The sequence below is a fragment of the Lepisma saccharinum genome, chromosome 6, assembly GCF_977018435.1.
Source record: "Lepisma saccharinum chromosome 6, izLepSacc3.1, whole genome shotgun sequence".
NCBI classification, from domain to species: Eukaryota; Metazoa; Arthropoda; class Insecta; order Zygentoma; family Lepismatidae; genus Lepisma; species Lepisma saccharinum.
This window is the reverse complement of record NC_139234.1, coordinates 53,657,454-53,672,647: the sequence shown is the minus strand read 5'-3', so window position 1 is coordinate 53,672,647 and position 15,194 is coordinate 53,657,454. Positions and strand designations below refer to the sequence as shown.

Below are 15,194 nucleotides of genomic sequence, written 5' to 3'. Positions count from 1 at the left end.
TTTAGATTTATACTTCTGGTTACCATAAGCTTTACTAGAATCCATATACCTAGTTGAATTATTTTTTAAAGATTGAAAATTTTCTATGGCCTGCAAAGTTTGTCTCAGTGTGTGAATATTTTTCACCACCAAGTGTTCACTTATTTTATAAGGCAACAATGAAGATAATTGAGCAATAAGATGTGCTTCGTCAGCGTGTGGTTGTATAGATTTTAGTTTTTTGTAATTCTTATTCGCAAACTGCAATAAGTTCTCCTTGCTATCTTTATCGTAAGGTGTATTTAAAACTTTGGTCAAATTTACAGATTTCCATCTATCATTTTGATAGTGGGATAAGAAATCTAACTTAAACTCAGCATAAGTCTTAAACTTTAATTTATTTTCAATGTACCAGGTACGCGCACAATCTGTGAGCAATTTAGGTAAATAATTCATATACTCTTTCTCATGTATATTGTAAATTTCCAGGTTTTCCTCCACCTTTTCTAAAAATTCAGATGGTATAATATCTGCGGAAACACCATCAAAATGAGGGAAGTGCCTCAAATCTTGTGGTTTAATTACTGGCTTATACCTAACCTTAAACGTCTCATTCGACGGATCAACTTCCGAATGTTTAACGTTTGAAACATTAGTCGGAGAAGTTATGTGAGGAGTATTGCTTACATTATGTCCAACCCTACTAGTTAACCTGTCATGCTTTAACTTATTTCTCTTATTAGCCAGTCTAGTATTACAATACGGACCATATTCTACACATGTACTATCATGTACTGAGTTGATGCTGCAATCAGTTTCTGTGTCAGAAACTGCACCCGAAAGGTGTCTACACCTACTGTAGTCATGCTGAACGTAACCATCACCAGGTCGAGTTACAACTTTATGGCTTTCATGTTTTAGATCAGCCTGCCTATCATTAAGCTCACTAAAAACATCTTGCTTTAGATTCACATTTTCATTCTTCGATGTCAAATTTGTTCTAACCGTTACAGGAGTCAGTACATCATTGACCATGGTTGTTAAACTTGACTCAATCAGAGACATAGCCTTTCTAATGTTGACATTTAAATTAGTAACTGCACAATCATTTACCATGTCACAATTTGGATCAACCTTAACATATTGTACATTTTTACCTTCTTCACTATCATTATTAACGTCAGGTGTAAATTTGGATGACTGACTGACGTGTTTCACTACATCAGATTCGTAATCAACCTCACACTTGTCATAGCGATTACCCTTAGCTGTCATATTCATTAACGGTTTTTTGAACTGTAATTGATCTATTGCACTATGAACCTGACCTAAATTTTTACTAACTTTACACAAAGACATTGCATTCTCTTCACAAGCTTGGTAACATTTCTCTAGCTTCTTGTCAAATTGTCTTGACAGATCGTCTATCACACACTCAATTTTATTATCGACATCCTCAGCTAAGGATACCAATTCTACTTTTACCTTTGTGTCAAGCGAATGCAAATCTTTCTCTACTTTTTCATATCTAAGCATGCATTCGTTTCTAAATTGACTTATATCCATTTTAAGATCCTTAAATTCTTTGGCATGAGTCTTATGTGCTTCGGTTAATGCATTCAAAGTTGTGTCTACATTTTTATTTTGATCTGCTTGTATTTGCAAAGCAGTCTTAATTTCTCTATTTTGTTCTGCTTGCACCTGCAAAGCAGAGTCAATTTTACTATTCTGTGCGTCTAGTTTACCATTTTGTAACTGCAAAGCAGTCTTAATGTCACTATTTTGTGCATTAATCAATCCTACTATGTCCGCAAGTGTGAAATTTCTCTCAATTGTTTCCGGCATTTTTAAATATTGTAACAGACTAGCAAGTTAAACACAAATTTACAACATTAAATAATTTTTGCAAAATTACCTCTTAAGAATTAAGAGACTAAATGAGTCTCACTAATCTATCTACGACGACCTTCTTTCCTCGGCTAAGTACACGGTCGAGATCAAAATTATATAAAAAGAAATTAAATTAAAGAAAATTGTTTTTTATATTTTACATTATCAGCTACCTAAAATTCAACTCAAATAGTCACATAAATGAACTTGCAACACTAATATCAATATTAACTTTCACAGGAATTAAGGAAAATTATCACATATCAAGTATAAAAGACTTATGTATTTTGAGAAAATATTAACAAAGTCGAAGCACATACTCTTACACATCATTCAATGAACATTCAGAGAAAACTAAGCATCAGCTTGCAAAACATTTCATTTCTACACATTTCAGGTTTTTCTTCACGTTTGATAAGATGTCAAGTCATATCATTATCATTTGTAATTACTTGCGATCTTGCAAAGATTTTTACGAGATAATTTTCACACAACGCGTGAAAACGACGAAGCACAGTTCAAGACGAATTATATTTATAAACGCTTATATGAGTTTATGAAACTCTCCAAATTCAGATTAAACACTTTTATAAGTTAACTTTCTAGGCCTTTCATTTGTAGCTACATGCATGTAATAAATACTTATCTTTTAGTTCAGTTGCGAGAGAAAATGGCTGCCATTATTACGACTTTGTAACCGTTCACTATTTTCATATTCTTTCACTTTTTTAAGGTTCTTCACGGAGTTTCCGAAGATCAAAACCGCTACTGCTCTTTATGTGACAAAATAATCACATATATCGGACGAATCTTGTTCTTTTAAGAATAATAGATCCCATTTATGTCCTTGTCAAATTTTTCGACTCCATTCTCGTCGTCGGTGATCTTAAAGATCAAGCAGTGTATCCGAACTCACACTGTTACAACTTTTTTCACAGTATACAAACTTGCGGATACATTTCAAGTTACAAATTTTGAATTGTACAAATATCATGCATAAAAACGCTTGTAAAATAATTTAGATACAATAAAATAGTTATTACAATATTCTTTTACATGTTTACGTATTTTATTTCACCTTTTTCAGTTATTTTTAGTTTTACAATTTGGGTGGGAAAAAGGTTATTTATTCTCAAGTTGGATTTTTCCCTTTATGCGAGTTGGCTATGCGTCCAAGTTTAGGATTACTTCTCAACTCTGGGATTACTCTACAAGGCGCTTCTTTACAGCAAATCGTAAGTTTATATCGAAAATAAACCAAAATTAATTTTAAATGGTTAGTACATGCTAATAATACAATTCAAATACATCTTTGCGCCCAAATACTAATGAAAGAGCAAATAAAAGCTGCTAAAACCAAACATATGTGCGATTATGCATAAATTTGCAATTTTCGGTAAGCATATTTTTGATCACAAACCAAATTACATCGCTAAATCATGAAAATATTGTAAATACGTGAAGTTTGGATATGTACTTAAATAAGAACAAAGCCAAAGTGATGCAAATTAATTTTGTACAAATACAAACTACCAAATACGACCTCAAATCGTAAATTTCAAGTAATAAAAAATTATTTTATTTTTCACATTATGATGGTAGTCATACTGATACCGTCATACAGTCACCTAACAGAATTTTCATATCATACTGAGAAAATTTATCAAAGACCTGTTCTAACTCTGTATAAAAATCATCTTTAGTATTATCATCTTTATCTTCCGTTGGTGCATGTATGTTTATTAAAATAATTTTACACCACCTACCCTGTAAAATTGCATATGATATCCTATCATTAATAAATTCTACTGTTTTAAGAGCCGAGATAATTCTATTATTTATGAAAAAGCCTGTTCCAAAATTATGATTTTCAGTACCACCATAGAAAAAAGTATAATTTTTAGTTTTACAGTTCCCTTCTCCTGGCCACCTAACTTCCTGGACAGCTACTACATCTAATTTATACTTAACTATCTCATTAACTGTACACTGAAATGCCCCAGGCCGGTAAAGGCTCAGAACATTCCAGGTGCCTAATTTAATATCCTTAATCCTAATGTAGATCTTATCCTTAGTCCAGGGACCTCCCAAAGTAGTCCCCACCCGGAGATCCGAACGGGGGACTATTTTACCTCCGGAATATTTTACCTTGGGAACATCCATGGCCTTATATTGCTGTTTCTTGACATGTCTTTTTACAGTGCAGAGTTGTCAGCTCTACGCCTAACCCCCAATATGAATGGAGGAACTACTACATAAGACAAACACAAACACATTAGACAGCACAATTACTACACAAGAAGGACACAAATACATTAGACAGCACAACTACTACACAAGACACACACAAACACATCACAACTATAACACAATATAAACACAAACACACCACAACAACTACACAACACAATTGTGCTACTACACAATATAAACATAAACAAACTACATTAAAAATATGTTATAACATAAAGTCCCGGGCCCTACTGATAAGTATATAAAATTTACTGATACCGATATTCCACCAATCTGATATAAATTTGCTAATGCTCTCTGAAAAACATTAACATCCTTAATTAATGTTTATCACTGTGACGGGCGTAGAAGTAAACGGCAGACATTTTGAAAACCGTCTGTGATTATTGCCCTCGGCAAATACCAGTGAGAACACTTTTGGTATTGCTCCCCACCCCCTTTGTGTGGTGAAAGTGACATCTTCAGTTGGTGTACAGTGACACGGACTGTCTGTGCGTAAGATATTGTAGCATTTGTTGTTTGTTGTGTGTGTGTGGGGGGGGGGATATTACGTAGTTGTCGCGTGTAAAAATACACGTTGTCGCAATCATCTGATATTGTGTTTTTCTTTCCCTCCTCCTGTCTCTCGTATGCCACATGACATGATTCGTTCATTCCTCGCGTGTAACTGGGGTATGCAACCGTGCTCAACTTTTCGGATTTTGTGTTCGGTGGTCATGTTTTGATGTTTGAGGTCGGGATGTGTTGTCTTGAACGCATTTCTCATTGTCACGGTCCTTCTTGCTGCGTTACATACCTTTTCCATGCATTGTTGTTGCTGGAAATCCCCAATTCCTTTGAGGACTCCATTGCGCATGCGTGCAGTGAACTTTTCATAGTGACTTCCGGACTGAGCACATACGATTCCTTTATGATTCCCTTGGAACCGCCTCTCTATCTGTGATAGTATTCGTCCCAGTTAGGTGTGACGTTCACTTTGTCACCTTTTGCGAGGCTCCTATCTCGGAAACGAAGCCTCAGTCGTAAAAATGGAACTTAGACTTTTTGCTTGTTTTCGTGTGAGGAATCACCTCCCAAGCGTTGTAAACGACCTTTAGAAACACCCTGTATAAAAATATATTTCTTTTCTAAAATATTAATTCACGCCCACATTTATATTAGGTATATAAAAATATGAAAATGCATACATGTCATTTCAATCAATGTAAAAACTGATACGAAAGGTTAAGACAACAGAGAAAGTGTAAAAAATTATATATTATAATTATATATGAAAACAGACTGTTATTACAAAAGTTGCGATATTTTCAAATGATCATTAGCAGTCCTCTGCATTTTTTCATGGAAGCAAATTCTCGTTTGCTAGTTTGGCCAAGTCTAGTTTTCGAGCTCGTTCGCTCTCACTCCTGACATTGTGCTTCTCAAGTAATTTTGATGAATTTTAGCTTTGAAAATCATTTCGTCGAGGAAAATTTTTTTAAACTTCTCTTTTCCATTTGGTAAAAATTGTAAGTAGGGTGAAAATCAGAGTTGCCAGCGCGTTCTCTTGCCAGTCGTCTACCCTTCGGCTACGTAAACAATTCAGCTAATGAAGTTTTGTTTTCCTAATCTGCTAATCCACTTTCTACTTCTGATTAACATTTTCTGTTTGCAGTTGTAGGGGCATAAAATATAATATGTTTGGTTGAAAATATATTTTAACGCCGAAAGTAAACCTTTTGTGAACTATCGGTCTTTCTTAGTTTATCATTCTTACTGCGCCCCGAAGCCCGTGCGCTCCCCCCCCCCCCGAACCGCGGGGTTTGCGGGGGTTGCGGGGGTGTTATTTACGCCACTGCATTTATCACATGTTCAATCTTTCGTTCAATAGTCCCTAATGCATACAGTGATATGCATAACTCGGAAAAGTGGTGAATTTCCAAGAAACGGGAAGATAAGCTTCTAGGAGAGAGATTTCTTTCGTATTCCTGTCAGTTTGCCATTGTCAGTTGTGTGTTGTGTTCCTGTGATAAAATAACGTAATTGTCTCAACATGATTTTATTTATCTCAATTCCTCATAATCTATAAATGGGAGTAAAATATTTTCATTTAGAAATCACTTATTTACGACTTACGATTATTCAGAATTTCTGAAAATTCAAGAACATAATATATTTTGAAAAGTTCCATTCGTTTAAGATGTAAATGCGAACCTAATTTACTGAAATAACAGACGTGATACACCTTGGGTTTACACATTTACTTTGGATGCAATAATAATAATTATAATACGGTGGAGGCACATAGTGGTTCGGATTACAATTTAAACTGTAGGTCCAGTCCCGATTAGCCTTACTGTGCATAAAGTGGACTTAAAGCACCAAATCAACCAATCAATAATAATAATAATAATAATAATATACCATTGTTATCTTCATATGCATTTATTATTGTTGTTGATATTAGTAGAGCAGTACTCGTCCCTATTCATTTGTGTGTGCTGTTCCGGCTATTGACTGAAATCACTTTAGACACTCCCAATATTACTATTACTACTATTAAAATATGTCAATGGCCTGACTACCCCTACAAGAATTTATTTCGACGTCTATGACTATGTAGGCTACTACACATATGTATTCTACCGATCGAGAAAATGCATTTTAGTTTTTGAATACCCATTAGTGCAAAGGCACGAAATATGCCTAATGTGCACAATGATTGTAATCATACGCATAGAAATAAGACATATCTGACCACAGACAAGAAACTATGCGACTTACGTTCATTTACCCGTCAACAAGACTGTGTAGCGGAAACCGAAGAAATCGTAAGTTGCCGGTCACTTTCATAAAGTTCCTGCTTTTGTTCTTCCATTTCTTCTTTAACTTGTCACCTGTAAGCAACCTGTATTTTATGTACGTATTCTTCTGAATCTAATCTTTACAATGGTGTAATAGTACATATTACCATTTTCGTTGAAAAACCCTGTCACTAAGAACAAAAGGTATACCTTGCAATTATTTCCAATACTAACTGCATGGGGAAAGTACGGACAGCGCGTTGTATTTTGCCAGGTATACCGTTGCTATGGCGACAGCGCCGGAAGTGACGTTCACTAGACCAGCGTATATGGAAGAGAGCAATATTGAACAAGTGTTCAAGCCCTGAGCACCTACCCTGCGTACTGCCGAACACTTAATCCCATCTCCCCCCCTTTTAAATATGACCCATTGACTTTGAAGTTCAATGATAGAGCCAGGCCAGTACCGAAGGGGAGCAGGGGGGGCATGCCCTCCCCTCGAGCCATGAAAAATTTTAATTTGAACATATAAAAACCTGCAAAAATTACGTTGATGGTTTTTCAAATTTTGCATGAATTTCGATTTTGTCCTTGCACAAATGAATAGGTTGTTTCTGGACAGAGGCAAGCTATAGAAGTCTGCAGTTTGCAATATTGGGCTATTTTAGTTCTATAACCATTGATGCAAGGCTATCAGACGTTCCGATCTAGTCGGGACAGTTCATTCCTTTTAATCCATGACTCGATCTCGACCTTTTCGCCTCGACTCGGACATTACTTGCTATAAGGGAAGAAAGATTTGCGCCACTACAGATATTGTACTGGTTATGTAGGACTTTCTGTAGAATACTGTGTACATTATTAAAATTATCTGAACGTTTTATGAGTCAAAAACAGTTGTTTGACACTCGACAAATAGGAACCCCTTCATTATTGAATGGTTTCTTCTATTACAGTATCACAAAGGTTTCACATCATTAGAATAGAGGGGAATTTTCTATACTCTTTACATTATGGAAGAAAGGTTGCTCAATGACTGCAATACAAAACCAACCATATAAGGGGCATTTAGCTCTCCACCCGCACCACAAGGTCTGTGATCCCTTTTCGCCACCACTGAGCAGAAAGATAAAAAACTTTGTTTTCTTTCTCCGACATCAGGGGTTTTCTACAACTGATGTCCATTCTGCCACTCAATGGCTTAGGGTTAATTAATATTATGTAAATAGGAAAATCCACTTCACAGCAGAATCGTTGCTAGATTTTCGGGGCAAAAAATTGCCTGAAGTACTTTTAACATGTATTGTTATTTGTCCAAAACACTCAAGAAATTAAGTACATTATTATTTACGAAATTCCGTCAATTGGAATTTGTTTTACTGCAACTTTTCTTCTTTTCTACTTGTAATTGTCTTGAACATAAATACACACTGGTGTGACCGTACAACAAACAATTTTCACAGTGTGCAGAGGACATCAAGGCCAAAAAATTCGATGCTAAGAGCCATTGATAATGGCATTTTCTATCCCACATGTATGCAACCTCATTTAATAACTTCTTGGTTGCTACTGGCATTTATTTTTACTGTCGAATAAGATTCCAAAAGCGAAAATACGCCATAGAAACAATATTACGCCAGCGGACACACTGCCAGGGTGAAGTCACTTAGCCGTTCCCTTCAGATAATTTATTTACAGGTTTCGCACTGACTCCAAAGTCCTTGACAACTAGAGGAGTCAGGAAAACAAGGCTGGGACTGAGGTCATTGGAAACAAATGATATTTTAAAAAAGCTTACAAAACCTGGAAAAGTCAGGGGAATTAAATGATTTTTGCTTGGCAGAATTTGTAACCCCAACAATCTTCCTTTTTGGGTAATAGTGCTTATAAAAAGGTTATTTCATTTTATTTTTCATTTATTTTCAAAAATGTTCAACAAACGTGATTCATTTTATTAACTTACAAAGTTGAAGTGTAACTCTTATTTTTTAACATGTTAAATCATTACACAGTTATGTAAAATACCTGGAAAAGCAGGGACTTTGTAAGATGGGTGTGAACCCTCATCTATCAACCCCACACACGTATGTTGCTTCTCGTAGGCTATTTGAATTGTTTGCATTATGCACACATGTAGTCTACCCGTATCATACAATTTTTTTCGCTCTCTGACAGAAACAAATGTCAGTGTCAACTGCAAATATGTCACGTGGTTGCTGTTCTTCAACATTCCGTAACAAAATGAGGAAATTTCTCTACCCACCCTCTCCTGTGTGTGTGTATATGTATATATACAGTATAGCTATAATATGAGAGAAAATTTATATAAAATTCGCCTATGGGTCTACCCCCCCTCAAAAAAATCCTGGGTACGGGCCTGGGTAGAGCATTGTCACAGGATACTAGACTCGGGTTCTGTCCCTGGTTGCGCCACAACTTACAAGCATATTTCTTTCAACATATGAACAGTGGTCTTCCCTAACCATTACGGTTTCTTACGTACAAAGTCATTAGTCATTTTATTGCAAACTCCAATCGATAGTGGAGTTTTGAATTTTTTTTGTTTATTTACTGTGCATTAGTATGATTGGTAATTAATTAAACTTATTAGTAGTATTAATTTGAGTTAGTTTATAGGTTAGTTTTAGTTACCTTGTAGTTAGTAGGGAATGATGTGTATAGAAGGGACATCCATCCTGCTATCCAGAAAGATTTTAGGATTGAGGGGGAGAGTATGATGTGGTGAGGGTATAGATTAGGGTGACATTAGGTGGATCTTTGTAAGTGATGGTTTGGATTAGTCTGCACGGACGCAAGTTCCCTGTCGGGCAGATTATTAATAAAACTTGAATAATATAAAAAATATTAACAATATTTGATTTTGTTTATTTTATTTCGCTTTTCTACCACTTTTGGCTAATCGCGAAGATGAGGATGAGTGATGATATGATGAAATTGTTTAACATAATTATTCTTATGGCTATGATTATTATAAACTAGCAAAATCAACTCATTTATTCCAAATTTATTTTTATAATTATTATACCTTTGGTGAGTGTTTCTGCTCTCTACACCAGGTAAGTGAATATCCAGCGCAAGGGTTTTTCATTATTTTAAAAGTATTTAGTATAACTAATGTACTGAAATGCATATTTTGTTATTAGCGTTTACTCACCTCGTTCAAGAGATTGCTTTAAAAAATTAAGGGGATTTTTTTCTCATAACATTTATGTTTTTTATTGAATTGGTGTTTTAAGTCCACTTTATGCACAGTAAGGCTAATTGGGACTGGGCCTACAGCTTAAAGTGGGATCCGAACCACTATGTGCCTCCACCAGGTATCGAACCCGGGACCCTTTGATTACAAGGCCACCACGCTACCACTGCGCCCTCGGGGAGGCCCTAACATTTATGTTTGTTTGACTTATCGTATAAAACTTCATTTTTTTTTAATTTCATAAACTGGGAAATAATTTATTCTTTTAGTTAAATGGTAGAATATGTCAACTTGAACTTATGACCTAATTCCTACATTATACACTCAATTTTTCGAGTAGGCCTAACGTAATTTCTGTTATCAACAATGAAAGTAAGAAGCTTTCTGCTTTTTGTAATTTGAAATGAATTATACCAATTTACGGGATAGGAGATCGACGGACCTGTTTGATGTAATATACGGATTTTTCAAAATTTTCCAATACTGTCAATCGTAGAGTCTTCATAGCAACATTGATGAAATCAACATTCTATCGATTCCAATGTTAAAACTGTGTCTATCTAACGTGAACTAGAACATGAATTAGTACCTAGCATAATATGTAACAATGATGATAATAAACAGAGAAAAAAAATACAAGTGACAAAGAGAAATAAATAAAAGCTTTCCTTAGTGGTCCCTTGACTAGTTTTGATCCCTTTGCTGTTCCAACAGGTATCGCTTGTATATATAATATGTATAATAATTGTTATCCTTTATCAAGTTTCTTGGTCGTTCTAGGCTATTCAATGGAGAGGATGGAATACTCACGATGCTTTGGTCCAATACAACGAAAATGGGATGTGGGTACACACGAGGACTTTCTAAAAAAGTTAAAGGTCTCGTGCTAGATTTCCTTCACTGCAGTTATGGTCCTCGGAAACCCAACTCTGAGGAAAAATTGTATGAAATTGGCAAACCCTGCAGTAAGTGCCCAAGCCACATGGTGTGCAAGCCGAATCAGCCTGGTCTGTGCTCGGAAGGACAGAGAATGTCGGCGAATCTGGTCATCTTAACCATTGCAGTATTTTCACATCTTCTTACATGACTTGATGTTACGAATAGTTTTGTTTCTGTGGTAATCTGCGTGTAACACTTGTGACTGCTAATTTGCCACATCAATGAGCCTTTTTTATGAATGTATTATTTAATAAAATAAAAGGAAGTTTAGACCACTTTCTAAGAAACTAAAAAGTTGTATAACCAACGGCATTAGGTGAATATCAGTAACTATACAAGGAGCTACCTACTAAGTTCGAAAGTGCGTGGATCGCTAGTTAGCACATTTCATTTAGTTATTTTCTATGTATCTTGAGTTTTGCGAACTCTTGCTTACGGCAATATAAATTAGAAGATCCTGTGTATTTTGTGGTCCCTGGTTCGATACCCGGTGGAGGCACAAGTGGTTCAGAGTATTTCAGACATATTTGTGAACAATCCTAGACATAATCGAACTAATACTCCTTATGAATGCCCTAATTTATTTATTAATATTAAATTTCAAGGTTTCATATTTATTAAGTATAAAGTTTAAAGAAACGAGTAAACTTGTTGGGATAGGGGCATCGACTTTTAAAAACGAATTTACCGGGCCGCAGACTCACGAAAGTTTGAGAGCCACTGTATAGAGGACGTCAAAACGAACAACTGTTCTCAGCAACGCTTTGCACGTTAATCCTCGTTTCGACGCTACGATCCCCCTCCCCCATTGCCATTTTTATCCTATATGTATGCAGCCATGCGGTACAGACTCAAGGTTGCCACTGACTTGTATTTTCTGTCCTAAAACTGCTTTTTACTTAGTGTGTAACCCATCAATGCAAGGGCTGCCGTTTGGACTGTGAATACCTCTGAACAAAACTTTACCAAGATATTTTTAGTGCAAGAACATGAGATGAGATGTGCTACACCTTTATGAATTTTGAAACATACACAATTTAAGTCAGGAGAGGTTGAACCTTGCGCCATGCATTTTTTTTCTGCTGGCATGATAATTTTATTGTAGTTTATTATTGCTTTTATTGAGTTTCACGACAGAAAATATAACTGGCAGTGTCAACCGTGAATCTGTGACGCGTGGCTGCATATACCGGGTGGTCCATTTATAATGATAGTATAGAATATCGCATGCAGAATGCATCCAATCTAAAAATTGCACAGAAAAAAGTTTGATACTATTGAGGGGGTAAGTCAATGCCGCAAAAATTTCGTCGCCGCCACCCGCCCCTTAGGGGGGTGGTGGGTAAATGTGAAATTTCAAATGGAACACCCCCATTAGTTTTACATATTTGGATTCCGTGTTGAAGAAGTATTTTTTGTTCGAAAAAAATTGTAAAAAAATTGCAACCTTCGAACATTTATAAACATTTGGTACTTTCAGTTTCATTTTGTTCCCTTTATGTAATAACAGTTTCGGTTCCCGTTGAACATTGCAAAAACGAATTTTATTCAAAAAATGTGTGCAAAGAATTCGGCAAAAGAAAATTGTTTGTAATTTATGTTTTTGTGTTAAAATAAATAATATTAATTTGTTCCAACTCTTTGGTTTCAAGGAACAATTTCATATGAACAACAAAATTAAGTATGTTACTACAAATTAGTTATCATTTTAGGTACACAAATAAATGTTTAAAGGAACAAATGTTCAAAATGATGACCGTTCTCTTCAATGCATTTCAAAACACGGTGTCTGAAGCTCCACACTGTTCGTCCCAAAATGTCAGGAGTGATAGAGGCACAAGCATCAATAATTCGTTGCCGCATGTTTTCTGGCGTTGTTGGAACTTCGTGGTAGAACTTTTCTTTAAGTAGTCCCCAAAGGCAGAAATCAGGTGACGTGAGATCGTGTGAACGAGCTGGCAAAGATACGGGTTCTCCACGTCCTATCTATAATATGGCGACCATGCAGGGTCGTTAAATGTGGCGACCACGCAGGGTAGTTATATAGGCCCCTCTCTCGGGCAAAAATTTTGAAGAAAGTTAAAAAGTTTAAATTTCAGAAAAAAAATTGTAAATCTCAATCTATATCTCTTTCACTATTCCTCTTCTTTTCCTCCTTCCTTTCTTCTGTCTGCTGGGCTATGGAACATGGGGGGAGACACTGGGTTGGTGACTAGTTGTTCTGACAAGTTTGTGACCTCTGGTTGCTGGTAAATTCGTGAACTGTCCCCAGAGTACCTAGCCGCTCCACAGTCTGTACCTCTCCGGGATCAAGGGGTTCACTACTGCGATCCGATCCGAGTTTCTAGAGAAGTACCATCGTCGGACTGGACTTCCTTCTCTTCCGGCCGAGGATCTCCAATTTCTATCCTGGTCTCTCTGGAAATGGCCCCTAGGAAAGTCTCCTCTTGAACACCACGGTCTTCTTCTATACTGCTGCTCGTTAACCCTTCTATTTTGCTGGAAAGTTCTGCTCTTCGTTGATCAGTTCCGGCTTCAACATTTCGCACACTAATATTATTTTGGTTGCTATCATTTCTTCCTCTAGTGTCACTCCTGGTCTCAATGCTCCGCACTTTGAAACTCTTATTGCGGAGTTCTTTACCTTTGAAGACCTCTTTATTTCTCCAAAAGTCAGGATCATCGTATATTTCAAAGTCCTTGAGGAAGCTGGTCAATTCGTCGACTGATCTGGGAGCATGCGCAAGGCAGAGATTTCGGGTTCTATACGGTAACTGACCCATGATTAAATTCAGCACCTAGCTCTCGCTGAAGTTGTCACTTAAATTTATATAGGCGGCGTAAATGCTCCAAGCGAAGCTCTCCATATTTTTCCAAGTACCTGGCGAGAATATCTTATATTTCTTACTGCTGTTAATTGTCTCTGCTTAGCCTTCTCTGAGGTAAACTCTTCTTTAAACTTTATGCAGAAATCAGCAAAGCTAACAAAACTGTCTATGTTACCTGCCAGCCAATGTCAGCTTTACCTGTGAATACTCTAGGTAGCAATTCGAGTCTGTAATGGTCAGGTACTTGCATGAGCTCGAAGCTTACATTGAGTTCACGAAGATATTTCTGAGCTGACTGAGCTTTGGGATATGAGCGATGTCAGCCATTCTAGGCATCTTAAATTCGGCTCTTCGCGAGGAGGTGACCCGTCGGAACTATCTGCTCCTCTAGGCCGCTTACGCCTATCCGATTGCATGGTTACCAGATAGAAAGGATTCTTCACCACTCTAGGAGATACATAAGAGGCTGCTTCCGGATTCAAATTTCCATCCCGTTCAATGCAATCTGCGAGGACATCAGAATTCACCCCTGGTTGTATGTGCAAACGTTCGATCTTATCTTGCAGTTCGCCTACCCTTCTGACTATGGACCCAGTCTGCTCAAGTATTTCTTGCCGAAGAGATGCTTCCAACTTCTTTGTTTCTCCGTGAAGAGTGTTCACCTTTTCTCCGGTGGCTAAAGCCACCGTTTCTGCAGCTACTATCTGTTCTTGGACCGTCTTCTCCATAACTTCGGCCCACTCATTCAGAGTCTTTACTGCTGAACTTATGGTTTCTACTGATGTCTCTATCTGCTTAACTCTCTCTGGTTCTTCACTTCTACTTTCCGTTCTAGACTGGGCTACCGTTTGTAGACAAGTATCTAAATTTTTCTTCATCTGTACCTGCTCTTGCTCCATTTTGCCACGCCAGACAGCTAAAGGTTCAGGGCCTCCCCCATGGCGCAGGGGTAGCGTCATTGCCTTGTAATCGAGGGGTTCCGGGTTCGATACCCTTGTGAAGGCACAAGTGGTTCGGATCCCACTTTAAACTGTAGGTCTAGTCCCGATTAGCCTTACTGTGCATAAAGTGGACTTAAAACAGCAACTCAAACCAATCAAACCAAAGCTAAAGGTTCTAACTGTTCCTCTACTACTCTCACTACTTCCTGCTGACAAGAGATTCTAATTTTCTCTAATTCCTCCCTAAGACTTTCTAACTAGTCTGTCTTATGTTGGGAGAAGAGTGTCCGTATCTCTGCTCTGCTTCTTTCAGCTTCTTGCTGTCTCCTCTTTTCTTGGCCTTGAACATAGGCATGGACAATTT

General features: G+C 36.9%; 1 protein-coding gene across 2 annotated transcripts in view; it reads left to right on the top strand.

Annotated features, from left to right (window-relative positions):
- The window catches only part of LOC145989394 (venom allergen 3-like), a 31,824-nt gene extending 20,517 nt beyond the window's left edge, over positions 1-11,307 (top strand). For both annotated transcript variants that reach the window (XM_083124736.1, XM_083124737.1), the window contains one exon: positions 10,903-11,307. In XM_083124736.1, the coding sequence (XP_082980862.1) occupies positions 10,903-11,209 (307 nt within the window). In that variant the 3' untranslated portion in view covers positions 11,210-11,307. The remainder of the gene's footprint in view (positions 1-10,902) is intronic.
- Positions 11,308-15,194: the final 3,887 nt, after the last annotated feature.